This window comes from Chaetomium fimeti (assembly GCF_033439085.1).
Source record: "Chaetomium fimeti strain CBS 168.71 chromosome Unknown B0H64scaffold_5, whole genome shotgun sequence".
NCBI lineage: Eukaryota > Fungi > Ascomycota > Sordariomycetes > Sordariales > Chaetomiaceae > Chaetomium > Chaetomium fimeti.
In genome coordinates this window covers 1996673-2022924 of record NW_026944333.1, presented here as the reverse complement: position 1 = coordinate 2022924, position 26252 = coordinate 1996673, and the positions used below count along the sequence as shown (strand labels likewise).

The following is a 26252-nucleotide window of genomic DNA, read 5'->3' as shown; positions in this document are numbered from 1 at the left end:
AAAACCAAACGAACAAAATGACGGGGTCGCGAAAACACCATAAAGTTTAGTTGGTGATGTTGCTGCGCGCTTCGTGCCGCGTTGGAGGGGCGGGATTCCCAGGAACGGTGAAATTTCAACACAAGTTGCGGACAGAAAAAGACCAGGGTGTGGTCTCCCTCGACCCTCGAATCCCCAGATCACCGGACAATGCTACGAACGCGGCCTATTCGCCGGAATAGCTGCAAGCAATTGCACATCTACTAGCAAGCACCGTCATAGATCATTATCCACTGAGAGAATTGAGCTGTTTGTTCCTTATAAGGTGGTGTTAATAGTTCCGTCAACATACGAATGAATTGTTACTACTCGGATAGGGCGTGTGTATTGAACATGGAAGGGATGGCATCGCGACATCACGCTTCACCCAAGTAAGGGTCAGGTACATAGCGTCAGGTACACAACGCGTAGGCTACGCAAGAGGGAAAGGAAAGAAAAAAACATAGTTTGACATGTTTGGTCACCCCCGAACCCTCAACCCCCAGAGCTCCCAGACCCTCAAACCCCCGGAACCCTCGCAGTGCCACGGACGTAACTGTCAGGCGTAGTGGACACGAGTGCCCCTACCAAAGGCCAGAAATATTGCTATGGACCACTGCACACCGCGGGAATTGAACTCGCAGTGTTTTGAAGTGGTGGCGGCCCAAATGGGTTGCACCATAAACCACTCGACCAAGCATGCCAACTACCTATTTGTGTTATCATTTATGAACATCGTTCCCCCTTATCAACTGAACCTGCCAAGCTTGCGCTCTGTCGACTCCCGGCCCGTAAAATGGGAGATTCTCCGGTAAATTCTCGTCTCTATTTACCTCCGGGAACGCCACGAGCTCAATAGGTCAGCAATCAGTTCCGTCTTAGCGGGTACCCGAGCGTATATACTCGAAAGGAAAAGTAAAGAAAGTGCTCCTGAGTAACAAAAGCCTGCCCAGGTACATTCGGTGGGGTCGCAGGGGTTACTTCGGTCTCCCTTTTCGTGGCTGCAGTATTATATTAGGCTATCACCTAATTCCCTTTCTTTAATTCAACCGAGTACCTGACCTCTTATCAGTGACCAGCTGTAGATGGAGTACTCGTATACTAGCATAACTAATTCGTTCTATTTGCTATCTTAGGGTTCACGATAGTGAACAATAGGTAGGAATGTACTGAATGAAGTTGTTAATTTCTTACGAAGATTGCCGAACAATAGGCTCCTGCCGTGAACTGAAATAAACGGTTTCCTCTTTCCAATCTTTCTGGACTTCGGCGTTATCGCTTGTTCCTGCCCTTGAAAACTGCTTTCTCAGTTTTTCTCAGTTGAATAAACTCTGCCACCTCTTCTTCTTTTCCCAGCGCGTCAAAATCCTAGCTTTGTCGCTCAAATCTCGTCCCGCCCGCCCGGTTCCGTTTTCTTTTTGCGTCGAAAAAAAGACACATCTAAATCTCACCAGTCCGCTGGTGTCTCAACTGTAAATTCTACCTCGTTTTCGGCCAGCCGCAACGCGTGAATTGCGCGGATTACCTGTTACCCAATTCAGATCTTGACGCTTTGCTTCATTAGGTACAGTAGCAAAGAGAACCTTAATCAAGATGCCCCGCACCCCCCGCGTTCGTGCCTCGAGGCCCGCGGCGGCTCACAAGTCTTGCATGCCGTGGAACGGCATGCAGTGGTACGTTTAATTGTATAAAATGCGAACAATCATGGGCCAGGCTTACCGGGTTATCTTCGATTATGTAGGGGCCAAGGCCGAGTCAATATCACACCCCGCCGCCTCACCGACGTCCGCGTCCTCGGGGCGCTCCGATCACTCGGTGTCTCGATCCGGAAGCGAGACGTCCAGATCGAGCTTACCAACCTGGTGGAGGAGGCTACCGCCTTCGCCCAGCGCATGGTTTGTGTCCCAGATCGGGACATCGAGCGATCGGAGTTCTTGGCCAAATTCCGTGGAGAGAACCGCCTTGGCGAGCTTCTCTCGCCTGCTCAATTTGAGCAACTTTTCACGACGATTGTATTGGCCAGGTACCGGTACCTCGAGGACCGGTACCTGGAGGATTTGGTGAGTTTGAGCCCTGTATTATTTCACCTATCGCAACTTGGATCTCCGATTAAGCAAAAGGACGCTAAGTGGCTCTCTCTTGTGAGACCCTTGCTCCTGGACATACCGCGATCACACTATTTGTACCAATGCATGAGGCGCATCTAACTTACCCACGGCATCCCAACCCTTCCTGACTTCACAATTTCCCACATCTTCAAACGCGCACCGCTAACAGCTCACCCCAGCCGGTGGAGAGCCCGGCCACCCACTGCCACCTCGCCCGCGCTGTCGACGCCTTCGAGGCGACGGCGTGGTTCTGGTCGTCGGTCGAGGCGTTCCTCGAGGACGACCAAGGCCGGGGGGACGATGCCGAAAGCCTCGCCGCCTTCTCGTCGGACTCCGACGAGAACGACCAGGACCGCGCAGCCGCCTCGTTGGCTGTCACCACCATCGCCGCAGCCAACGACCCGGCGTACGTCTCCCTCGCCGCCGGTGTCGACGTGATGGACCTCGACGATGTCGCCGGGGACGTTGGCTCAGAGATGGAGGTGGACGACTAGACTTGTCCGGTAAGGAGGTAGGCATGGGTGGTTGGGGTTTGCCACCCGGAGCTCCTCTTTTCTTTTGTCGTTGTGATTTGGGATTTGGGGTGGGGAGTGGTTTGGGTTGGGTTTCGCCCTCAGGGCTTACTTCGCTTTTGTTTTCTTTTTCTTTTTCCCCCCCTCGCCGAAGCCGGGGTGGGAAGGGGGGCTCTGCTGGCCCCGAATAACATCTCTAACCATCGGGCCAGGACGTCTTGTTGTGTCGGTGATGGAGCCGGGCGGAGCTTGGCGGACACCCCGGGGCCCGGGCCGAACCTCGGAACGGGACGAGGTTGCGACCACGGGGCAGGAAGGCGGCTCTGCCGGTTGCGCCCCAACCCCGCATGACGTGTTCCACCAACCCCTCCCCGAAGTAGAACTCTTCACAACCGCACCTACAACGCAGTCAATCACGCAAATTCTCGTTTCCGAGCCATTAAGAGCAGTGTGTCGCGCTTCACATCATACACAATTACGTCATGGCCTCCTCGCGAGAGAAATGGTCCCTCACCGGCCACCTCCTGGCAACCCATCAACAGCTCTACAAGTCGGCGACTCAACACCCCTTTCTGCTCGCCGGAGCCGAGGGTCGGCTGCCCAAGGACATTCTGAGCCGCTGGCTTGCCAACGACCGGTTGTACATCCACTCATACATTCGTGCGGCGGGCCAACTCCTTGCGTCTATCGACCTTCCGAAACAGGTCCCCGGTTCGCAAGAGGCATTCGAGACTCGACTCGTCGATTGGGTGATTGAAGCTCTGGTCGCCATCCGAAAAGAGGAACGCTTTTTCATTGAAATTGCTGATCGCTACAACTTGGGCATTGAGATCGCCATTCCATTCCCTCCTGTTTCTGCCGCAGCGCAGGATACCCCAGCAAAACCTTTTACAATGCAGGACGACGGTAAACTTCCGGGGTTCGTGCGATTAGAATCCATCTTCTCAGCCGTCGGTGGCGCTCACTCGACCACGCCGGACTCTCCTAGTACAGTGCCCGGGGGATCTCTTGTGCGATCCCTCTTTACCAGCACCGCTGCCACCACAACCCCGCCAACTCTCCTCCCGTGGTTGGAAGGTGCCCTCACGTTTTGGGGCACCGAGCGCTGCTACCTGGACGCCTGGTCTTGGGCCCGCGACAAGGCCGAGGAGCGCCGCTCTTCAGGTGAGCACGCTGGGAAGGAGGATGCCGATGGTGGTGCGCTGCGTAAGGAATTTATTCCCAACTGGAGCAGCCCCGAGTTTTCACGGTTCGTGGAGCAGTTGGGGAAGTTGATTGATGATGCCGTCGCGGGAGTGGTAGAGGGGAAGGAGGGAGAGGAGAAGGAGAAGGTGAAGCAGGCGATTCTTGGGAGGGTGGAGGGGAAATGGAAAACCCTTCTGGAGGCTGAGAAGGATTGTTGGCCCGATGTTTGAATTTCCCTAACCACAGGCCGTCATTTGGCCCCCCTTTGATGAACACGATTCCGAATTAATCTCGTGGCTATTTTTTACCCGTCGCCATTCAGCAGCGGCGCCTCGGACGCTTCGTGATTGGTCGCTTGGGCAAACGTTCGCATGGCTTTCGTGGGGGCCGTTTCTGAGGTGGCACTGCAGCGCCCCCCGGGCAGCAAGCTCAAATTCACCGCGCGTCCTCCTCCACCGCGCCAAATCTTGACGAGATTCGCCGAGACGGCGTTCAATATCCACGCCTCCGGTTGTGGACACCATGGCCGCTTCAGATGAAAGTGCGGCTTCAAAACTCATCGAAGTGCTCGGTAGGATTGACACCACCCTTGGAGCCCTGGACCGCCGTCTACAAGTACTTGAGCAGTCATGGCCGCCGGCTCAAGCGGGTGGCATCGCCCCCCCAGCAGCCGCAAATGCAAATCGCGTCCGCCTAACTAAGCATGAGGGTTTCGTTACTAAACATAAACCTGACCTGGAGGGATCAAGCCAGCTCCAGGAGATCATCGTGGAGGAAAACGACCTCGTTGCGCTGCTGTCGTGCGCTTCGAGCCCCTGTCTTGATCGCCACCAGACCCGACAATCCACCAACAACGCGCACAAAATCTTCACATACCCATTCACGGGGCTCCTTTGGTACCGGGACGTGCTCAAATTTCTCATCCACGAGTCTGAGCGACCCGATAGCGAGCTTCGGCAGCTGTATTCCGACCACGCGGCTACCGAGGTTTTGACGCCTGATTTAAAAAGCGAGACCGCGCAGCTGCTAGCCTGTTGCGATGAGCAGTGTAAGCCACTCGTTCAAGGCAGAGATGAAAACTTAGCTCGTGGTGTCGTTCGCTTCGATGACCTGCCCAGTCTTTTCTCGCCCGGGCTGCTGCTCGTCGGCCCAGGAGGAGAAGGTATCGAACAAGTGGTAGAAGTTTCGTCGTGCGACTTGATAACCGGGCCAGTAATAGCGGAGATCTGTGTGGTGCAAGCTTGGAATTTTAGGTGGGACGGCCAGGGCTTCTCGAGGACGAGCACCCGCTTTGAGCTGAGTCGCTACAGCGGAACGAGGCCGATCAAAGGGTTTCCATACCAGCCCGTCATCGGGTTGGATTCTGAACAGTCCGTCGCCCGGTTAAGAGAGATTGTCGCTAGAAACACGAAACATGTCACCTTCCTTCAGGAGGTGTCCAAAGTCGAGGTTGGGGATTACCCTTTCTGCACCTGGGAGTCAGAGGTTTCGGACGGGTTCAGACATGGTTCAAAGGTAAGATGGCATTTGAGGGGAGTTGCTTTCTGTTTTCCCTAGGACACTGACCAAAGAAAATAGGCTGTTGAAGTTATGCTGGATCCCGCAGCTTTCTCCCTTTACGACGAAGAACGGCCAAAAACAGCAGGGACCTTCGGTTGTTACTGTTCCAGATGCACGAGTTCGATCTCATTTCAAGACGTTCTTCGTAACGCCAGATACCTTTTACTAGCGCCGACGATGGCGGAGGGATTTATGCTTGAATCGAAGAAGTGGACGGCGTTTCCCGTTCGTGACCTCCGTGTTAGGGAGTCCTTCTGGTGGGATGACGAGACCTTGGATACTGTTTGCTTCGACTCGAGCTATGTTGAGCTTTTTAAAGAGAAACTCACGAAACACCTTGCCCAGCGGAAAGAGATTCTTGATGGGACAAACCCGGATCCGATCGAGGTTGACAATGATATCTCGCGCAAGGCCTTTGTCGTTCAATTTCACGGTAAGTACGGCAACCGCAACGCTTGAGAATGAAAGCCCTGACTAATTAAATCACGCGCATAGGCCTCGAGGGCACTGAAACAGCGTTGACAGCGTCGTCATTGGCGAACTATTGTCGTCGACCAGCCCTCTGTATTACCGCCGACGATATGGGTCTGGAGCCGGAAGGCTTTGCAAAGAGATTGTCATTGTACGCCGAACTCGGCTTCCGCTGGGGTGCGGTCCTTATTTTGTCCGTGTTCCCGCTCCTGAATATCAACCCTTTCGCTGACTGGGGTGCCGAGTAGTTTTGAGGCAGACAACATGCTGCAGAGCAGACAGTTGGATGACACAAAACGAAATCCACTCAAAGAAGGTGAGCACGAAGAAATGTTTCAGGCATCGGTACTTGAAATAACTTGTTGACGATCATAGCACTCGCGAGAACCCTCGAACGGTTCGGCGGAGCCATGATACTTTTGACCAGTAACGATCAGACCTGGGACACAGACCTCGTGCGATATATCCGGCAGTTCTTTTTTCTACCCCCGCAGGACGAAGAGATCGAAACAATGTTTTCTTCCCTACTGAACCAGCTGGACCCGGATTCTGTTGAGTCTGGGGATACGATGGTGAGCTGGGTTGTGGCCACTGCCCCAGTGTTGCAGTTGTCAGTTCGTGAAATTCGCGACATTTTTCACCGTGCTGTAGGCCACGCAAACAGAGGTGGTCGGAAATTGGCTTTGAGCGACATCATCAAGGCATACACGACAACTACCGGACGACAGGACGAGTGGGATTTGGTCGACGATATCTCCTTGTACGGAAGCGGCCAGGCCGCAGAAGGTACTACCACGCCGCGGGTTACCGAATTTCTACGCACTACCTTTGGTGCCTGGAGTGAGCTTCCTGATGACGGGCGGCTACCATTTACGTTTCTGGAGTCCTTTTATTCTGGGTTGCCGCTAGATTCCGCGACCAAAGGGGCCAAAATATTGGGCAAAGCCACGGAAGAGCTGCAGAAGGTCGGCCGGATGTGGATCGTGGACTGGGGGTGGCCAAAAGGAACGTGGTGCCCGATACAAGGTTGCGCGTATACACCGAGTGGGCTTTATCGATGGATAGACCCAGAGGTGAAACATCCTCTCGAGGAATGGAATCGAGCGGGGTTTACATTTGGACTGCGGGATGTTGTCGAGGGACAGCAGCACGGTGGTGGCAGTCCTTGGAGAAGGCTTGTGTAAGTCTCCCCGTTCTTGACAACCACGGGTTTAAAAAACACTGACAGCAAATCAGCCTCTTAGAAGGACTCTCGAGCATCCCCTCAGAGGTTTTACAGGACGCCAGCGGGGCTCTAGGGGGACTTGATGATGAGTCTGATCGCGCAGTACCAACCTATTTGCCGTGGATTGGAGCACCCGACGACGATCGACCATCGTCGGCGTCCTTGGATTTCAGCATCGATTCCCTGAATCGCATCGTTGAGGCACACGTTTACGCAAGGACCTTGAAGATGACCCGTGCCGTTCCGGTCATTGCTCAACTGGGACCATTGGATGAGGGCCCTAATGAATCTGAACGCGACTTGGAGTTTCATATCGCATTTTTCCATATGATCACAAGCGTGACTGGGAATATCGGAGACGTGCGAAATACGGTTAAATTATTCGACGCCTCGGGCATGGGTATGGGGAAGGGCTGTTTTACAGTAACTACATCTCCCATCCCCGGCCCGCCGCAACTTTGAGGACCTAGGCTGACATTGACCTTCTTCTATTCCAGATCTTCCCTGTGCCCTCCGCGGAAGACTCTCCACCGGTAGACGACCCCATCCATTGGACACTCATCTGCCTTACACCAGAAGACTTTTGGCCACAAGACATATATGCAAAGTGCGTAGCGCCAACTCTTAGAGCGCAGACAACATACTATGTGGCCGAGGCCCTTAGAACAGTGGTCACCCGCTGGCGCGAGGTCCTTCAGGCTATCGAAAACCTCGTGGACAGTGATAGCGTTCTGCGGCAGCCGGACCAGCTCCAAAACATCCTGTTTGACGACGACGCCTTTTCGACCTCGAAGCGCTATTTCTGGGCCATCAATTTCATCCATGAGGCGGTCAAGCTTTTGGACGACTCGATCCAGCAGTGGGCCAACTTTCGCAAACGGTCGGTGGAGCCGTGGGCCGGCTTGGGGATATCTAACCGAGACCCCTACTGGTACGGACAGTCACAGCGGGTGCTCGACAACGCCGATCGGGATGCGGTGGAGTCGTGCGAGGAGCTGAAGCTGCTGAGGCAAGAGTTTCAGGAGAAGCTGGACCGCATCACCATCATGAGAGACGGCGTAAGTTGCCCACCCCCCAAAACACAACCAGGACACAAGTTGTAGGATGGTACTTGAGCCTTAACCGCCTTGCTGACAACCCCAGCTCTTCAACGCCAGCGCGGTGATGGAATCGCGCGCCTCCACACAGCTTGGTCAAAACGTGAAGCTCCTCACGTTTGTCAGCATCTTCTTCCTTCCCCTCGGTTTCTGCGTGGTACGTATTTGCCCTAACTGTTCTACACACCGCGACTGCGTTGCCGAAATGCTCACTCTTACCCTCTCCCCCCCTTTCCCTGCGCTAGGCAATCTGGAGCATCAACGAATCCTACAGCAAAACCGACCTCGCGATCGTGAGCGTCATCGTGGGCGTGGCGACGTACGCGCTCACGTTCAACCTCAACAACGTCGTCCATGGCCTGCAGAAGGTGTACGCGCCCAAGCGCCGGAAGCTGATCGAGAAGATGGAGCAGGAAAGGGACATGATGTGGCAGTATTTTGGGGACCGCTTTAATATGTTTGAGAGGTCGGACCGCGGGCTCCAGAAGCCGTCCGAGTGGATTATCTTGGCCTACTTCTTTCGGCGGATGTGGCGGGCGGTTCGGGGGAAGAGGGATCTGCGGCCGGAGGAGATGGGGTCGGATTGCAGTCTTTCAGAGTAATGAGAGATGCTGTGGTGATGTTATATACGAGGGAGATGGTCGAAGTTGCATTCTTGTGTTGGGAGAGACAGCAACGAAACAGATATGCAAAAAGAAAAAAAAAAAAAAAAGAAAAAAAACAGTGGGTCGTCTGTAAAGGCGCAACCATAGTGCCTGGTCTGATGATGGATTGCGTGAGCCAAGCTGATGAGAGCATTGGCAAACGGAAGCCTTATTCCGGGCTTCCGGAGGGAGAGGTTTGAGCTTCATATGACGCCTGTGAAAATATTGTGATGTCTAACTGTAAAACAACAAGCCCATATTGAGCACAGCCATTTCGGAAGATCCCAACAACGGATTGTCGGAATTGAAACACGCCCTCATTTTGACGGCCCCAGCACCCCAGGAACCTCGCTTTGGTGCTCTGGGGAACAGTCAAGTTCGGGAACAGTGGGGACAGGGGCGATTGACTAAGCTAGCCCCGCCTGTTGGGGATCCGACATGCTGCTGCCGCGCCGCCAAGAACCCCTGCAACCGACTAGGGGCGACCTCCTGTCGTGTGCTTCAGATCGGCAATTTCGACTTCATTCAACAACATCAGACACCCTTAATGTTGCCTCGTAGAGCAGCTGGCCTGATGAGCGTTACTTCGCTTTCCTTTTTAGCAATTTGCTGATTGTTCTCGTCGTTTTCACCACACTCCTTTGAGATTTTGGCAATAATATTTACATCCCGCATCGGTTTCAGCGTCCTCGTTTCCCGAGACAACCTAACCCACAGCCATCTCGATCCGAACTATTCACGACCAGACTCGTCCTCCCTTCTCCCCACAAGCCGACGGCACCAATTCGCCCACCATGGCGCCAACTCAAGAACAACGGTACGACCACGTGCCGCCAATACCGACCTACGATGAAGCCGTCGCGGGCGGCAGCGCCTGGCACCACGACGTCGCCGACTCCCCGATCGACCAAAACCAACACACAACCGAAGCCGAAGCCGAGGGCCAATCGCTGCTGACCGGCTCCTCCCGACACGCCTTCGAATCCTCCACCCCGAGCCACCGCCAGCAACAACAACCCGCGCAGGGGGGCCGACGACCCCGCGGCTACCGCGCCCCGACCGTCGAGACCGACGACGAGAGCAACCTGTTCAGCTCCGACGCCGACTCGGACTCGGACTCGGACGACGCGCGCGAGGCCGACCAGGTGCGCCGCGAGATGCAGGAGCTGGAGATCGACGACTCGGACGTCCACGGCCGCGGCGGCCGCTCCTCCTGGGGCAAGCGCATCGGCCTGGCCCTGCCCCAGTGGCGGCGGTGGAAATGGAGGTGGCGACTGCCTGCCCTGCGGCGGCCGGGGGCTACCGCCGGTGGGGCTGGGGCTGGTGGGAGTGGAGGGGCTGGTGTGGCGCCGACGCCGGAGGAGGCGCGCGCGTCGTCGTCGGGCTCGTCGTCGTGGTTTGCGCGCGCGCGCATACCGTCGCTGCCCAAGTTTGGGAGTCCGGCCCTGCTGCTGCTGATTGCGCGGACGATGGCGGTGTTTGTGGTGCTGGGCGTTTTGTACTTGGTGTTCTCGAGCGACCTGTTCAACAACATGGCCCGCCGCATGGGCAGCCAGATCTTCGACCCCGAGAGCGTGCGCAGCCATGTGCAGAATACTGTCGACGCGAGGAGGATACGCGACCACCTGAAGCACTTTACGAGCTACGCGCATATTGCCGGGACGGCTGGCGACTTTGCGCTGATGGAGGATACCGAGATGCTGTTCAGGAAATACGGGTTGGAAGATGTCCGGCGGGACGTGTATGAGGTTTACCTGAATTACCCCAAGGCCGGGGGCAGGGCGGTGGAGATTTTGGGAAAGGGGGGCAAGGTGGCTTGGGCAGCGAAATTGGAAGAGGAGGAAGCCGGTGGCAGGAGTACAGGGCGCCAGACTTTTGCGTTCCACGGACACTCGAAATCCGGCGATGTCAAAGGGCGGCTGGTGTACGCCCATTACGGGCTGAGGGAGGACTTCCAGCTGCTCAAGGACCGTGGCGTCAACTTGAACGGGGCAATCGCGCTCGTGAGGCATTACGGGCCGCAAGAGGACGTCGCGTTGAAGGTCATGGCGGCGGAGCAGGCTGGGGCCGTGGGCTGCATTACATACAGCGACCCCGCGGACGACGGCTTCTTGAAGGGTACGACGGCACCCAAGGGCCGGTTCATGCCGGCCGATGGTGTGCAGAGGGGGAGCGTCAGCTTGCTGAGCTGGGTTGTCGGAGACGTTCTGACGCCCGGCTGGGGCAGCAAGGATAACTTACCGCGCATGAAGTTGGATCAAACGAAGGGCCTCGTCAAAATCCCCAGCCTCCCTCTGGCGTGGCGCGATGCGCAGGGCCTACTTCAGCGTCTCAAAGGGTCCGGGGAACGAGTTCCCAAGGAATGGGTCGGTGGGGTCCCCGATGTGGGCGAGTGGTGGACCGGGAACGGCTCATCGCCGATTGTGCGCCTGAAGAACGTGCAAGACGAGGTTGAGAAGCAGCCGATCTGGAACGTGTATGGCAGGATCGCAGGAATCGAGCAGGGCGAGAAGAAGGTCATCATCGGCAACCACCGCGACTCCTGGGCGTTCGGCGCGGCAGACCCCCACTCGGGAACCGCCATCATGTTGGAAATCGCCCGCATCATGGGTGAACTTGTCGCTCACGGCTGGCGCCCGCTACGAACTATTGAATTTGCCTCGTGGGATGCCGAGGAGTACAACTTGATAGGGTCAACAGAGTACGTCGAGCAGAACGACGAGGCGCTGCGCCGAGATGCGCTCGCCTACATCAACCTCGACAAGGCCGTATCTGGCGACACTTTCCACGCCGCCGGGTCACCTGTCTTCCGCAAGCTTCTCCTCCAAATCTTAAATCGCGTTGCCGACCCCCATTTCAACAGTACGCTACGGGAACGCTGGGATCAGCGCAAGGGCGAGATCGAGGGTCTCGGCACCGACTCTGACTACGTCCCTTTCCAGGACATCGTCGGCACCTCATCCCTCGACATCCACTTTGATGGCGGCAAATTCCCCCACCGCTCCAGCTACGAAAACTTCGAGTGGATGGACAATGTCGGCGACCCGGGCTTCATCTACCACGCCCTCCTCGGTCAGGTCCTGGGCCTCCTGGTCCTCGAGCTGTCCAACCGCCCGATCATGCCCTTCGATATGCCCGCGTACGCCAACAACCTGGGTCGCTGGGTCCGAGAGCTCCAATCCTGGGCCAACCTGCGACCCGAGAAGACTCCCTCTTTCGACGCCCTCAATACCGCAGTCAAGTCCGTGGTAAGGTCGGTCCGCGATTTCATCAAGTGGGAGACCAACTGGGAGAGCAGCCTGCTCGCGTCCAGCGGGTGGGAGCCATCGGGGTTGGGGAGCCGGCGGTGCGAGTACAACACCCGCATGGGGAAGTTTGAGACGGATCTCTTGGACCTCGAGGGGGTAAGTCGACCAGCCACACACCCACCCACGCCTGCTCAAGGTGCTAACATACTGGTGAATAGATACCCGGTCGCACGCAGTTCAAACACGTCGTGTTCGGCCCGCAGGCCTGGTCCCGCGACCCCGAAGCCTACTTCCCCGCCATCCGGGACGCCATCATCTCGGGCAACGAGACACTGGCGCAACTAACCGTGGACAAGGTCGCCGAGATTTTGACGCAGGCGAGTGCGAACTTGGCGAAATAAGACCGGTCCACCCACCCACTCGCTCACACTACGGTGTATCTCCTTTTTCTTTTATTCGCAATCATATTTAAACAGCTCCAGGATAGGAGCTTGGGAGGAGGACAAACAAGGAGAGGGGAGGATCTGTTGCCATCTTTTTTTTTCTTGCATCGCATCGGCGCACCGGGTTGCTTTCGTCAAGCTTGCACTTTACCTGCCTGCTTGCCTTTCGGGCCCTCGCCGGCCATCACACATTTCCTTTTTGGGTTGTTGGAAGATGTCGCCTCGTCGCGCTTCGGGTTGTACCTTACCTGCCTGTTGCTGTCTGTGTATGTACAGTTGGGGCCGGGCTAATTTGACAGCGGAATATCAATGTCTCCGAGTATGGAGATCTCTTTTTGTCGGCACCTTGCAGTGCGACAGTCGTCCGATATGCTCTTGGGTGCGTGGCGTTCATGTTCATGCGTGTCATATCCCGCTCCTCGCGGACTGATGACCGAGGTAACCTTCACCGGTTGGAAGTAAGAAGCTAGATATTGGTTTTGGCTCAGACAAAAAAGCTGTCGGGTCAAACTCCAGTAAAACAATGACAAAAGGGAAAGGTGTACATATATACAATAAATGTACATGCAGGAAAGTCCTCCATGCGGTATCGTGGGTAGCGGGAGCTGTCTCTTATCATATCTTCTCTTCTGCCTGCACCCTTCAGCCCGTGAGGGCTAACCTCGAGGCCCACCATCGATCCGTTGCAGACACACCAATTACCACTACGCCAGAAGCCAAACTATTTCGGCGTCAGAACAATGCCCTCGTACTCCTTACTCCGAATCATGTCAAGTGTCTGCATAAAGTGCTTCCTGCTGGCGTCGACAGACGGCGAGTCCTGCTGGTTGCCAGCTAGGTTGGAGTGGATGAGCTCGATGAGGCCGTTGAGATACTTGGTGGTGACCTGCATATCAGGTTAGCAGATGAAACTGAGGATTCTCCGCAGATCGGGTTACCCACCGATTCGTTCTTCTGGTCAAAGTAGTAAACATATCTGTCGAGGATCTCGACGAACAGCTCGATCGAGGTGGCCGTCTCCATGCACGAGTCCGCCACGCGGAGAGCGCGCTGGAGGCACTCGAGGACGCGCTTACCGTCACGGTAGAGCTGGTGTTGTGTGTCAGTATCTTGAGTTACGGCAACGCGAATGGCTAAGAAGGGCTCACCTCTGTCTCCTCCGTCTCTCCGTTCGCGGCGATGGGCGTCGCCCACCACAAGTGGCTGGCTAGGTAAACCGCACGGCACTGGTCTGGTTTGCGCAGCAGCTTGCTTGCGTGCTGGGCGCACTTGGTGATGAGAGTGTCGTAATTCTCCTTGCCGAAGTTTCTTGTCCGGTGGAGTGCACTGGAAATGACGCAGACGGCCTGGAATTGGGCCTTTGAGTCGCTGATGGCCTCCTCATACACCGTGAACGCCTGCGCGAAGAACTCGTAAGCTACCTCTTCGAAGCCGGTCATATCGGCGACCTGGCCGCAAGAGCAGAACAGGCGGAGAGATAGTTCGGCCGCGCCCGAACCATTAACACGGGTGTACAGAGTGGATACGGCGGAATGTAGGAATTTGAGGAGCGCCGAGGATTGTGATGACCAGTTATCGTCATAGTGCTCGCGGGTCTTGAAACGGCGGGCGAGCTTCAGGCCGGCGGTAACGAGCGGCGGTGTTGTGGTGCGAATTCGTTCGTTGCCTTCGCCGTACGCCTTTCTCGTCATTTGCAGGAGACGGAACTGGGTATCGTTGTCGTCGGAATGTACCAGGTGGACAAGGCGAGCAAGCCAACCTTGTTCCTCCATAGTCTCGTCGGTTTCAACGGCGCGCGCCCGGGGCTGCACGACACCAGGATAGCCGGCTGGCGGTTGCGATCCCTCCCTGATCAAAACCTTGAGGACTTCGAGGACATTCTCCAAGTGCGCTGGGGTAGAAATAAAGGTTTGGTTCTTGAGGAGTGTCCTGGCAACACTCCCAGCGACCGCTCTTCGCGTAGGGTAGGTCTGGGATTGGAGCAGGGGGACGTAGGTGGGGAGCGATAAGGCCGTGAAGATGGACAAGTAACGCCGTAGGGGACTCTGGAGGAGCGCCAACAAGCTTTGCTGTGCTGGCTGTGAGTGTAAATCTGCGCTGTTGGCATGCTCTTGGACCTTGCTATGGGCGTAGCCCAGGATCTGATCGACGTAGTCCAACCTCTCAGGATAGATATTGAGCGCCAGGTTCGTCAGCGAGACGGACAGGGCGATGGTATCTTGTATTGGGAGGTGCTGCGCCTGAACGAGGTTCTTCACCTGCCCAAAGAAGACCTCGTATAACGGTACGTTCTCCGGGATTCCCCTCCGCTTCGTGGCCGGCTGTGACTCGTCTCCATTCACTGCTGTCGTTTCAGTGTCTGCTACGGACGGGGTCGCCTCATCCTCTGCTTTCGGCGTGTCTGCAGCCGACCCGGCGTCACCTTCGGGTTTCTCTGCGCTCCCGGGGGCTTCAGCTTCCTGTGTGGGGGTGCTCGAGGCCTGGGTGGCGCTTTCCGCGCCCAGCCTAACCTTCTCGAGAAGGTTCGCCAAAGCCTCCTCTTCCATCTTTTCCCTGTCCTCCTCCGACTCGTTCTGCGATTCGCGCTCGGCATAGTCGGAGAGACGATCCATGAGGCCTATGACGATACCCTTGACGTCCACATGCGGATTTAACCGCGAGACGGCGCCGAGGAACTGGTCGAGTGTGTGGAGGTGGAATTCGTCTGGGAAGACTTGGGTGATGACCTCGAGTAGGTACTCCTGGGCTAAAACGTCGCGGCACTGCACAACCTGCTCCAGTAATGGCGCGAGGATGCCATTCTTGTACGCCTGCAGATCCACCAGCTGGCTGAGCCGCACAACATTGCTCCCCACCAACAACTGAAGCTCTTTCCTTTCCTGTGTCCTTTGATCCCGCTCCCTCGAGTGTCCTTGGTGCTGCAGACGAACCCAGAGCTTGTTCATCTCGACAAAGTTGGTGAGCACAAAATTGATCGAGTCTTGAAGGTTCCCTTCTGGCCCATCGGAGTCGCCGGCCGGGAGACAGTCCCTGGCTTGGCCGGAAAGATAGTAGCGCAAAAAGAGGCCACGAATCGGGTGTTGTACGCCGCGGCTCATATCCATCATGTCCTTCATCAGTTCCTTAACCGGTGCGCCCTCGATGGCCATGTATGCGGTGCCGACGGTGATCATGAGGTAGAGGCGGGGGACAATGTTGCCGGCATACTGGACAAGCTCGTACAAGTCGGCGAGGTGGTTGACGGGGTGGTTCTCGCGCAGGTGAACCGAGAGGTAGCGCAAGGCGTCAAAGACGGCCATGTACAGCTCGTAGTACTGCTTGGGGCCCAGACTGCTTGTTCGGAGTTCGGAGACTAGGGTGGAACTAAAGGATGGTGTCAGCAAGTTCCGGTTTACAACCACCGCGCGATGGCGCGATGGTGCGAATGGTGAAGGGGCTCCTTGGCCCCCGCGCTCAGACAACCCAAAACCAATGTACCTAACAAGGAAATGGAGAGTTAACCATACCAGCATTTAAGCGCATCCATTAGCTTCCCCGGCGTATCCAGACATTTGCGCATCAGCGCCGTCTGTTGGCGCACAGCAATGAGGGCATCCTCGAGGAGCCGGGATTGGTCCTCCGGGGGCGCGGGGGTCGTCATGGTGTTGGTGTTTCTGCCACCTTGGTTTCAATGTCGCCGGCGATGTGCTGAAATAATGAGGGTGAGATGGTAAATCACAGCTCTAAAGGGTCAGGCGCAAAGAAAAGTGCCAGCGTAGGACCAGGAATTGAAGTTGCTGTCTGTCCCTGGAAGCTTTGCGAGGGAATGACGACGCCAGCAGCGGCACAGCTCCGCAATGCAGCAGCAGTTCAGGGACCAGCCAGAAGCCAAGAGTGGCTGGAGCTGCAACAAGGGTCGGATTACATAATTGGCCTCTCAACCTCTGCCCCACCATAGCACGTGAAAAGAACGCGTCGCGCGATGAAGTGAGAAGAAGCTCTTGTGGAACTTGGAAAAGAAACCGATATTGGTTTGCTCCGTTGCTGAAACTTCCCGTCTGAGAGCATTCTGCTGCTGGAATTTTTGTCGCAACTGCACGAGATCCGACCAAATGATCAACGGGATCGAGATGGAACCTGCTTCCCACAATAATCGTAATCTGCAACGATGGAGATCTGTATCCAGCCCTTCTTAAGTAAATTACCCCAAAAGTCACGCGGCGACTGCCGAACGTTATGGGAATTGAATCACACAATACCACACGAGATAGTCAAAATCCCGATCGTCGGGGCAGCGTGTGGCGGCCTGTTGTCGGCCCGCCAGGATATGGCGGGTGACAAATCAAACCTTTGTTCGCGATACCACTTCAGGTTGGCCACCAGCGCCGCTGAGTGAGCAACGGCCATTTTGGGAAAACGAGGTAGGATCTCCGCGAATGCGAACGCACATTCGTGTTTAGATTGTTCTCGATCGCCCAACTTCCATGCAATGCCTCTCAAGAAGCGAGAGGAAAAAGAGCGTCGCGAGGCCCGCCTGACAAATGCAATCAATAGCCGGTCCTCACAGGCTCGGTGAGTTGGCTCGTTTTGTCTAGTTTGATTCCATCAGGGGCAATGACGGAGTGGACGTTCGCCCGAGTAACTCACATGGCATCATGGCATCAAGGGAGGGCAACTCTCCGAGCCCAAAGGGCCAGGTAGAGACATGCCTGCTTCAAAAGTATAAAACTCTCACGCCGCGCTCCCGCTGACAACTGTACCAAATTCCGATCATCATCTTCTCATAAGAGTCTCAGCACTCTCACCCCTTAACAAACCAATCGCACTTTATCAGTCCATCCAATGGCGCCCGCCACTCTCTCCCTTGCCGGCAAGACCGCCATCGTGACCGGGTCTGGCCGCGAGAACGGCATCGGTGCTGCCATCGCCATGGCACTCGCCAGGAACGGCGCCCGCGTGGCCATCAACTATGTCTCGGACGGCTCTGCGCCTCGAGCAGCCAAGGTGGCAGCCAACGTTGAAGCCGTCGGCGCTCAAGTCATTGTCGTCCAGGCCGACGTCTCAACCCCTGAGGGCGCAGCCAAGCTCGTCAAGGACACCCTATCCGGGTTCGAGACGGACAAAATTGACATTTTGAGTGTGTCTCCCCGCCCTCGTATCCCCTTTTTCTCACCAATCCCCCCTATGCTAACATCTTCGGAATCAAAAGTCAACAATGCTGGCGCCGGAACCGGCCAGGGCAAGTTGCTGATCGACCTGACGCCCGAGGAGGTGCAGAAGGCGTTTGCCCTGAACACCTTTAGCACCCTGTATGTCGCCCAGGCCGCGGCGCCGTACATCCCTTCGGGGGGGCGCATCGTCAACATCGGGACGGTCGTCTCGCGAATCAACAACATGCCCGGCGTCGGGGTGTATGGTGCGAGCAAGGCCGCCCAGGAGTACTTGACTGCTGCGCTGGCTGCCGAGGTGAGTCGAGTCGTGATTCAAGCTCGGCTTGAGGTAAAGCTGACAGTCTGGGGTGTGTAGCTCGGTCCTCGTCAAGGGGTTACTGTCAACACCGTTGCCCCTGGTCCCACCAAGACAGATGCGGCAACTTGGTTCCCTGAAGGCGAGCTCAGGGATGAAGTCAACCAAAAGCTGTCCGTTGGGGCTAGGCTGGGTAGAGTCGCCGGAGATCCAGAGGAGGTAGCGGATGCAGTCTTGTTGGTGGTTTCAGATGCCGCAAGGTGGATTACGGGGCAGTATATTGCCGCCAGTGGTGGTATCACGGCCTGATTTCATGTTCAGCTTATAATTCAAATTTGCTGTGAGTGGATTCGGGGGTTGTGAGAGGATAATACTGCGAGTAGGTACTTGTATCCAGACAGTAATTAGGTACCTAATTATCATGCAAATTCCCATTCGCGCCTTCCTTGGATGCAGTCCTGTATTTCACACCCCACGTTATTAATTGTTTTAATACGATTTAGGTAACCTTTTCGTCCAGGGAATGCACGTAATAATTCACTTATTTTTTACACGCACGGTGTGTTCTTTCCAGGCACTTCTGACCTTCCTAAGCCACCGACTGCGGCCACCCGCAAATTCACACAAAGTCCCTACAACTACAAACGGAGGAGTCTACCCATCCCTCTTCTCTTCCCTCTTCTGTTCCTTCTTCTCTTCACATCCCCTAACATCCTCTCCATAATCTGTCAATACCCACAGTGTAACCCGCGAATAGCTCGCAAATATGGCCGCAACGAACACTCCATCAAACGGCGCATCGACCGGCTCAGCGAGTGGCACATCGAGTTCCGCTGCAAACGACGATGCGCAAAGCCCTGAACGCGGCAAGGGGAATCTTCTACAATCCCAAGACCACCGCGGCCTTCTCGACGTCGTTGATCGACTGCGATCGCAAGGGCTCAGCCGATATGTCGATCTGCCCCAGATCATCGTTTGCGGCGACCAGTCGTCGGGCAAGAGCTCTGCCCTCGAAGCCATCTCGGGCATGTCGTTCCCGGCAAAGGACAATCTCTGCACCCGGTTCGCGACTGAGCTCATCCTCCGACGGACCCCGACCACCGGCATCGATATCAGCATCCGTCCAGGATCGGAACGGACCGAGGAAGAGAAGAAAACACTCACGGGATGCAAGTACACTGGCACTCTTGAGGAGCTAGACCTTGGTCAAGTGGTTGAACAGGCCAAGAACCTCATGGGCTTGAACGGGACCAACAAGGTCTTCAGTACCGACATCCTTCGTGTCGAGGTATCAGGCCCATCGCAACCGCATCTCACCATGGTTGACCTTCCCGGTTTGTTCCTCGCCGGCAACAAGGATCAGTCAGAGCAAGACGCAGCGCTCGTCAAGGCCCTTGTACTATCGTACATGAAGAATCCACGTACCATCATCCTTGCCGTGGTTTCGGCAAAGAACGACTTCGCCCTTCAACAAGTCACACGGCACGCCAGGGCTCAGGATCCTGAGGGACTCCGTACCCTCGGCCTGATCACCAAACCGGACACCCTAGACCAAGGGTCCGATAGCGAGCGTTTCTATGTGGAGCTCGCCCAAAATAAGGATGTCCAGTTTCGCCTGGGCTGGCATGCACTGCGCAACAGAAACTTTGCAGAACGCGATGAATCAACAATTGCCCGCGATGCCGCTGAAGCCGAGTTCTTCGCCAAGGGCGTGTGGAGGTGCTTGAAGCCGTCGCAACTTGGTGTTGCCGCTCTTCGTGTGCGCCTAAGCCACGTCTTGCGTGATCAAATCCTCTGGCAGCTCCCTAGCGTTCTCGAGGACGTCAGGGCAGGGATTGCCGAATGCAGGCACACATTGGACAAGCTCGGGACTTCTCGTGGTACCATTGCGGAGCAGCGCCGCTACCTCCTGAAAATCAGCGCGAGATTCTCTGAGCTAGTGAAAGAAGCCGTCGACGGTGTGTACACCGATGCTTTTTTCAAGCCGTCCAAGGACAGGCGCCTCCGCGCCGCAATCCAGAACACATTGTCCGACTTTGCCCGAGACATGCGTCTACATGGCCACGCCACCACGATAACTGACGGGCCCATCGTGCGGCTCAATGGCGAAGATGACCGCAAACCTCGCGCGATATCTCGGGCCTCGTACATATTGCAAGTCAAGGCATTGATGATGGAAAGCCGGGGCCGTGAGCTTCCTGGCACCTACAACCCGCTCATCGTTGCCGAGCTTTTCAGCAACCAGTGCAAACCGTGGCAGGGCATGGTGCGGACTCTTCTTGAACGCGCATTCCAGTCGACCGTCAAGATGATTGAGTGCGCTCTTCATCATGTTGCCGATGGGGAGACGACCGAGTGCCTCCTCCGTGCTATCATCAGCCCGGCGTTGGAAAGCATCAAGAGGGGGTTGAAAAACAAGGCGGATGAGATTCTGGAGCCGCACCTCTCGGGCCATCCTATCACTTACAACCACTACCTCACCGACAACGTGCAGAAGGCGCAGGCTGATCGCAGACGCCACCAGATGGAGAACCGTCTCAAGGCCTTCTTTAGCTCTGATCGGATTCCCACTGGCGTTGCGAACCACAAGTTTGACATGCATTCTCTGCTGAACGACTTGGCCACCAACACGGAGCCCGACATGGATACGTACTCCTGCTCAATGGCAGTGGATACGATGGAGGCATACTACAAGGTGAGATCTCCCCGCCATCTTTCGCGGTTCGTGGACAATCTTGCTAACACAGGCTCGAAACCCCCCAGGTTGCCCTCAAGTCTCTTGTCGATTCAGTCAGCACACTGGCAGTCGAGCGGTGTTTGCTGCAGAAGCTCTCGGCCATCCTCTCGCCAGAGATTGTGTGCGAGCTCACCGATGACGCCGTCCAGCGTATCGCGGCCGAGAGCCCGGAGTCCGTGGCGGAGAGGGTGCAAGCTGCCGAGAAGCTCGCCGTGCTAGAGGACGCCATGTTTGAGCTGAAGCGGCTGGGGATGCATGGTACGCAAGCGGCCAGTGATGATTTTGCTGCTTGATGTGCCGACATGAGTAGCGACATGCAGTTTGTGGAATCACTGAAGGATGGATGTTGGTAGATCAGCTTGTGGTGAATGTAGACTCACAATTCAGTTGACAAGATACATCATACAGATACGAATACCATGATGGCATCATATGCTGATCCCGGCCGAAACAAGAACGCGGCCCCCACGATGGCATGTGGACCAGGGTTCTTCCTTCACTCATTCTTGCCTTGGCTGGCCAATGACTGCACAAGGTCTCATCACGGTTCGTCTCCACTGGGGGAATTGGGCATGCACGGAAGAGATGCAGGAACCTGGCTTGGCCGAGCTAAGCCATTTTCCCTCTTCCAACATCGAGTAAACATATCCACGCCTCGCCCACTGCCACTCGCTCACCAACATTTTTGTTCCCAAACGGTCTTCGTTTATACCGTTTATTCTTATTCTCTCGCTTGAACCTTGGTTTCGGGTGCCATGTTGCTTACTCATGGGTTCTAGACCGTGAACGCCAACAAAACCGTGTACTATACATTAATACTCACTCGGTAGACCCGGAAACGATCGGAAGAGGTACCGATTTTATTGAACAATGCTGTGTTGGTGAAGGGATGATGAACGGACGTGACGGCGATGGCGTCGAGACCAGGGAGGTCGGGAATAGGGGCACCCATGCCCATGAGACGACTCAAATCTATCTCAACAAAGTCCCGACCGCCCCCTCTGTTCCCGCCAGGCATTCCGCAACACCGAAGGCGGCCGAACTCACAACCGTTGCCCGCCAGTGGTACCGTCGGATTGTCGTCGACCTCATACTCCGCCGCAGGTCCCTGCCTCCATCCAAGAACGGGCGGTGTATACCCCTGCGGCCGGACCGCGGGGGGGTGCTCATCGACGAACGGCGGGGGTATCCTTACATTTCCAACTATATCCGGACTTCACGCTACACACTGTACGACTTCCTCCCCAAGCAGCTCTTCTTCCAGTTCACCCGCTTGGCCAACTTTTACTTCCTCTGCGTCGGCATTCCGCAGACCATCCCGGGCGTCAGCACCACAGGCAACTTCACCACCATTCTACCACTATTGTTCTTCGTCCTCCTCACCATCGCCAAGGAGGGCTACGATGATTGGCGGAGACACCGTCTCGACAAGGTTGAAAATGCAAAGTTAGCGACGGTCCTGAGACTGAGGGGTGGAGGGAGCGGTAGAAACAGCAACGGGTGGAAGTCACTGTTCGGCAGCATACCAACAAACGAACTCGGGGACGTCGAGCAGTGTGAAACAGGGGCGCCTTCTCACCCAGGGCTACGATGGCGGACGATCAAGTGGCAGGATCTTCAAGTTGGAGATGTCGTGAAGCTGGCGAGAGACGACGACGTGCCCGCCGACCTTGTGCTCCTGCATGCCGAGGGCGAGGAGGGCTTGGCCTATGTTGAAACCATGGCCCTCGACGGCGAGACAAACTTGAAGAGCAAGCAAGTGTCGGTAATCTTGAAGGGGTGTGATTCCGTCGAGAGTCTCTGCAGCTCTGGGGCTGAGTTTGTCATCGAGGACCCCAATCCGGATCTGTATCGCTTCGACGGCCGGGTGACAGTGGATGGGGAGACGATGCCCCTGACACTGAATGAGGTCGTGTACCGCGGCTGCACCATACGCAATACTGCGAGCGTCATCGGGATGGTCATCAACACCGGGGAGGAGACCAAAATCCGACGGAACGCAAACCGCCATCCGAGTGCCAAAAAGCCTGCTCTCGAGCGTATGGCCAACATGATTGTCATCGCCCTCGTCCTCTACCTCATTGCCCTAGTTGCTGGCCTGTCAGGGGGCTACGCCATCTGGCAACGTACTTACGAGCGAGCTGCTTGGTACCTGAATGATGTTCCGGTTCCCCTCGCGCACATCATCGTGGGCTATGCCATCCAGTTCAACAACGTCATCCCCTTGGCTCTGTACGTGAGCCTGGAGATCGTTAAGATCTGCCAGATGCTGCTGCTAAACTCGGACATCGAAATGTACGACAAGGTGTCCGATACCCCGGCACGATGCAACACCAACACCATCCTCGAAAACCTCGGCCAAGTCGGTTATTTGTTTTCGGACAAGACAGGGACGCTGACGGAGAACATGATGAGGTTCCGCAAGATGAGTGTTGCAGGCACTGCCTGGTTGCACGAGGCGGATCTTGCTAAGGGTTCCGAGTCGCCAGATAGCAAGGAGACGCAGGACGGTGGCTCGGAGAACCTGGATTTGAGCCCCGGGCAAGGAGGTGCCCCCTCAAGCGACGCCAGATTTTCGGAATTTCTATCTCCCCCGATATCCAGTCGTCCCCCCACTAGCCGCCGCTCCTCGTCCCAATGGCGGTCGACCGGCCGACCTGACCATGTACAACCAGATCTCACCACATCGGATCTGTTGGAATACCTTCGGCTACGCCCCAATTCCCTTTTCTCGAGGCGTGCCACCCAATACATTTTAGCAATGGCGCTCTGCCATACCTGCCTACCAGAAACAAAGGACGGAAAAGTCGACTTCCAGGCGGCTTCACCTGATGAGCTTGCCCTCGTAAGAGCAGCTCAAGATCTCGGCTTCTTGGTGATCCAGCGGACCACGCAAGCCGTAACCCTCCGAATTACTACTGGAGACAGCGATACAAACCGCACCTACCAAATCCTTGACGTGCTCGAGTTCAGCAGTAAACGCAAGCGCATGTCGATCATCGTACGCTGCCCAGACGGCAGGATATGGCTCCTGACGAAGGGTGCAGACTCGGCCATTCTCCCACGCCTGAGAATGGCAGACCTGGCAACGCAAAAGGCCAAGGAGCTGCGCGAAAGCATCGACTTTGAACACCAACTGCTGCGAAAGAGCGAGGCTCACGAACCACGCAACAGTTTTGGTGGGCGGCCCAGTCTTACCATCAGACGCAGCCTTGCCCTCGGCCGGCAGGGGATCTTGACCGTTCCCGGAAGCACGTCGCTGGATGTTAGCAGGAGCAAGTCGTTTGAGGTTTCTCATTTGGACCCTCTCGCCCGTCTCCGGTCTCACGCCTCACCCAACGCTCGCACGGCGTCCCTTGATGCTCGCCGGGTCCCGAGCAACATCTCATCTGCCCAAACTGAGGCGGTGCCGAGCAAGTTTGCACATCTCGAAGACCCATCGCTCTCGGATGAGGCCGCCATCTTCACCCGCTGCTTCAGGCAGATTGACGACTTTGCCACTGAAGGACTTCGAACGCTATTGTTTGCTCACCGGTTCCTCGCTGAGCAAGAGTACAACAGCTGGAAGGAATTGTACCGAGACGCAGAGACCAGTTTAGTGGATCGTCAAGACCGAATCGAAGCCGCAGGGGAGATGATAGAGCAGTCTCTTGACCTGATCGGCGCATCCGGCATCGAGGATCAGCTGCAGCCCGGCGTTGCCGAGACGATAGACCGGCTCCGGCGGGCAAACATCAAAATCTGGATGCTTACCGGAGACAAGCGGGAAACGGCTATCAACATCGCCCACTCAGCACGTATCTGCTTGCCCGGGTCTGACATCTTCGTCCTGGATAGCGCCAAAGGCGGGTTAGAAGTCCAGATCCTAACCATCATGGAAGACCTCCAAATCCAAACCGAAACGAATGCTTCCCACACCCCAGGCCACACAGTAATCGTCATCGACGGGCACACCCTCGCCGCCCTCGAAGAACCAGCCTCCGCCGCCGCCAAGACCGCCTTCTACCAGCTCATCCTCACCATCGACTCCGTAATCTGCTGCCGCGCCTCCCCCGCCCAAAAAGCCCTCCTCGTCCGCACCGTCCGCAACGCCTCCACCACCACCAACCCCCCCCTCCTCCACCGCCTCCTCCCCCCCTGGCTCGCCCACCCCCTCAGCACCCTCACCAACCCCACCCCACTAACCCTCGCCATCGGCGACGGCGCCAACGACCTCGCCATGCTCTCAGCCGCGCACGTCGGGATCGGCATCTCGGGCCGCGAGGGCCTGCAGGCCGCGCGCGTGGCCGACTACGCGATCGCGCAGTTCCGCTTCCTCGCGCGCCTGCTGCTGGTGCACGGGCGGTGGAGCTACGCGCGCACGGCGCGCTTCGTGCTGGCCACCTTCTGGAAGGAGATGCTCTTCTACCTGCCGGCGGCGCTGTACCAGGGGCTGGTGGGGTATACGGGGACGAGTTTGTATGAGATGTGGAGTCTGACGGCGCTGAATACGCTGTTTACGAGCCTGTGTGTCATTGTGCCCGGGGTGTGGGAGCAGGATCTGGGCGCGGAGACGGTGTTGGCGGTGCCGGAGCTGTATGTGTTTGGGCAGAGAGGGAGGGGGTTGGCGGTGGGGATGTATTTGTGGTGGATGGCGGCGGCCGCGGCGGAGGGGGTGTTGGTGTGGTTTTTGTGTTGGGTCGTGTATGGCGGGATGGGGCCGGTTAGGGATGGCGGGTTGTTCGCGCTGGGGAATTTGGTGTTTTCGGTGAATATCGTGTGGACTAACTTGAAGCTTTTGTGAGTATTATCCCTCTTATTGTTAGGTGGCGGACGCCAGGATCAGGAACGTGGCTGACTGGTTGGTGCAGGATCCTGGACACCCACTACAAGAACGATATTGTCATTTATTCGTTCATCATCACTGTCGCCGGCTGGTGGGTGTGGCAGGTGTTTCTGGCCGGCGCATATTCCCCCGGCGTGTGGCCATACGCGGTTAAAAACGGCTTCTTCTCGTCTTTCGGCCCGGACCCGGCGTGGTGGGTGGCGCTGTTCGGCGCGCTTGGTGTTCTTACTTGCATGGAGCTGGCTTACAAGTCGGCCAAGCGCAACCTCGTCGTGGCTGGTTTGTGGAAGCTTGGTTGGAAGTGGCTGAAGTGGTCGACGTGGAAGGCAGCTTTCTGGACGTCGCCTGGCGCTGGCGCCGGGGCCGTGTGGTCTGAGGAAGGGACTAAGGGGTGTGTGGAAGAGTGGGATGTGGAACTATGGCAAGTAATGGAGCAGGATCCTGCTATCAGGGATACGCTGCGCAGGATGAGCAAGTTCGAGTACGAAAAGGAAAGGGAGGCGGAAGAGGATGGACTTGACAACGGCATTAATTAGATTGAGGGTTTCCATATTCTGGAAACTTACACATATACTATAGAATAATAACTTTTCAGTGCCTTTAGATACCTCCACGCAGTTTAGCCATCTTGCACGTACTGGTTCGAGGGTTCGAAACTGGGCGCTTTATTTACACCGTTGTGAGAAAACCCCCTTGTTACGTGGAACGGCATGGGCAACCTTATGTTGGAGTAG

The 26252-nt window shown here is 56.3% G+C and overlaps 7 protein-coding genes across 7 annotated transcripts; 6 read left to right on the top strand and 1 right to left on the bottom strand.

The window, feature by feature from the left end:
* Positions 1 to 1377: 1377 nt before the first annotated feature.
* Positions 1378 to 2620, top strand: B0H64DRAFT_463321 (uncharacterized protein; the record flags this gene model as incomplete). Its single annotated transcript, XM_062807591.1, has 3 exons — positions 1378 to 1691; positions 1760 to 2078; positions 2306 to 2620. Exons 1-3 carry the CDS (start codon positions 1612 to 1614, stop codon positions 2618 to 2620), a joined length of 714 nt encoding a protein of 237 aa, XP_062657953.1. The 5' UTR covers positions 1378 to 1611.
* A 500-nt stretch (positions 2621 to 3120) lies between these two features.
* B0H64DRAFT_418340 (uncharacterized protein) lies at positions 3121 to 8778 on the top strand (the record flags this gene model as incomplete). The annotated part of the gene is made up of 11 exons (XM_062805311.1): positions 3121 to 4047; positions 4234 to 4267; positions 4299 to 5338; positions 5402 to 5816; positions 5879 to 6047; positions 6103 to 6186; positions 6282 to 7034; positions 7298 to 7502; positions 7577 to 8137; positions 8268 to 8333; positions 8422 to 8778. The coding sequence occupies 11 exons, from the start codon at positions 3121 to 3123 to the stop codon at positions 8776 to 8778; spliced, it is 4611 nt and encodes a 1536-aa protein (XP_062657952.1).
* A 500-nt stretch (positions 8779 to 9278) lies between these two features.
* B0H64DRAFT_188009 (uncharacterized protein) lies at positions 9279 to 12752 on the top strand. Its single transcript, XM_062799010.1, has 2 exons — positions 9279 to 12224; positions 12287 to 12752. The coding sequence occupies exons 1-2, from the start codon at positions 9615 to 9617 to the stop codon at positions 12467 to 12469; spliced, it is 2793 nt and encodes a 930-aa protein (XP_062657951.1). The 5' UTR covers positions 9279 to 9614; the 3' UTR covers positions 12470 to 12752.
* Positions 12753 to 12869: 117 nt separating this feature from the next.
* On the bottom strand, positions 12870 to 16345 carry B0H64DRAFT_361904 (vacuolar protein sorting-associated protein 35). The gene is made up of 4 exons (XM_062801752.1): positions 16018 to 16345; positions 13660 to 15874; positions 13454 to 13600; positions 12870 to 13397 (listed from the first exon to the last, which is right to left on the bottom strand). Exons 1-4 carry the CDS (start codon positions 16149 to 16151, stop codon positions 13233 to 13235), a joined length of 2661 nt encoding a protein of 886 aa, XP_062657950.1. The 5' UTR covers positions 16152 to 16345; the 3' UTR covers positions 12870 to 13232.
* A 513-nt stretch (positions 16346 to 16858) lies between these two features.
* Positions 16859 to 18394, top strand: B0H64DRAFT_343800 (uncharacterized protein). The gene is made up of 3 exons (XM_062801292.1): positions 16859 to 17627; positions 17700 to 17956; positions 18017 to 18394. The coding sequence occupies exons 1-3, from the start codon at positions 17333 to 17335 to the stop codon at positions 18263 to 18265; spliced, it is 801 nt and encodes a 266-aa protein (XP_062657949.1). The 5' UTR covers positions 16859 to 17332; the 3' UTR covers positions 18266 to 18394.
* A 193-nt stretch (positions 18395 to 18587) lies between these two features.
* B0H64DRAFT_400705 (P-loop containing nucleoside triphosphate hydrolase protein) lies at positions 18588 to 21168 on the top strand. The gene is made up of 2 exons (XM_062804089.1): positions 18588 to 20651; positions 20720 to 21168. The coding sequence occupies exons 1-2, from the start codon at positions 18723 to 18725 to the stop codon at positions 20984 to 20986; spliced, it is 2196 nt and encodes a 731-aa protein (XP_062657948.1). The 5' UTR covers positions 18588 to 18722; the 3' UTR covers positions 20987 to 21168.
* A 166-nt stretch (positions 21169 to 21334) lies between these two features.
* B0H64DRAFT_361895 (uncharacterized protein) lies at positions 21335 to 26124 on the top strand. The gene is made up of 2 exons (XM_062801751.1): positions 21335 to 25472; positions 25544 to 26124. Exons 1-2 carry the CDS (start codon positions 21583 to 21585, stop codon positions 26052 to 26054), a joined length of 4401 nt encoding a protein of 1466 aa, XP_062657947.1. The 5' UTR covers positions 21335 to 21582; the 3' UTR covers positions 26055 to 26124.
* The last annotated feature ends 128 nt before the right edge of the window (positions 26125 to 26252 follow it).

Coding starts and splice junctions, on each gene's coding strand:
- B0H64DRAFT_361904 (XM_062801752.1), bottom strand. CDS start 16,151: ATGACGACCCCCGCGCCCCCGGAGGACCAATCCCGGCTCCTCGAGGAT. Junction 13,601..13,659: donor GAGAGACGGAGGAGACAGAG/GTGAGCCCTTCT, acceptor ACACAACACCAG/CTCTACCGTGACGGTAAGCG. Junction 13,398..13,453: donor TTGACCAGAAGAACGAATCG/GTGGGTAACCCG, acceptor CCTGATATGCAG/GTCACCACCAAGTATCTCAA.
- B0H64DRAFT_343800 (XM_062801292.1), top strand. CDS start 17,333: ATGGCGCCCGCCACTCTCTCCCTTGCCGGCAAGACCGCCATCGTGACC. Junction 17,628..17,699: donor GGACAAAATTGACATTTTGA/GTGTGTCTCCCC, acceptor CGGAATCAAAAG/TCAACAATGCTGGCGCCGGA. Junction 17,957..18,016: donor CTGCTGCGCTGGCTGCCGAG/GTGAGTCGAGTC, acceptor TGGGGTGTGTAG/CTCGGTCCTCGTCAAGGGGT.
- B0H64DRAFT_400705 (XM_062804089.1), top strand. CDS start 18,723: ATGGCCGCAACGAACACTCCATCAAACGGCGCATCGACCGGCTCAGCG. Junction 20,652..20,719: donor CGATGGAGGCATACTACAAG/GTGAGATCTCCC, acceptor GAAACCCCCCAG/GTTGCCCTCAAGTCTCTTGT.
- B0H64DRAFT_188009 (XM_062799010.1), top strand. CDS start 9,615: ATGGCGCCAACTCAAGAACAACGGTACGACCACGTGCCGCCAATACCG. Junction 12,225..12,286: donor ATCTCTTGGACCTCGAGGGG/GTAAGTCGACCA, acceptor ACTGGTGAATAG/ATACCCGGTCGCACGCAGTT.
- B0H64DRAFT_361895 (XM_062801751.1), top strand. CDS start 21,583: ATGATGAACGGACGTGACGGCGATGGCGTCGAGACCAGGGAGGTCGGG. Junction 25,473..25,543: donor TGGACTAACTTGAAGCTTTT/GTGAGTATTATC, acceptor TGGTTGGTGCAG/GATCCTGGACACCCACTACA.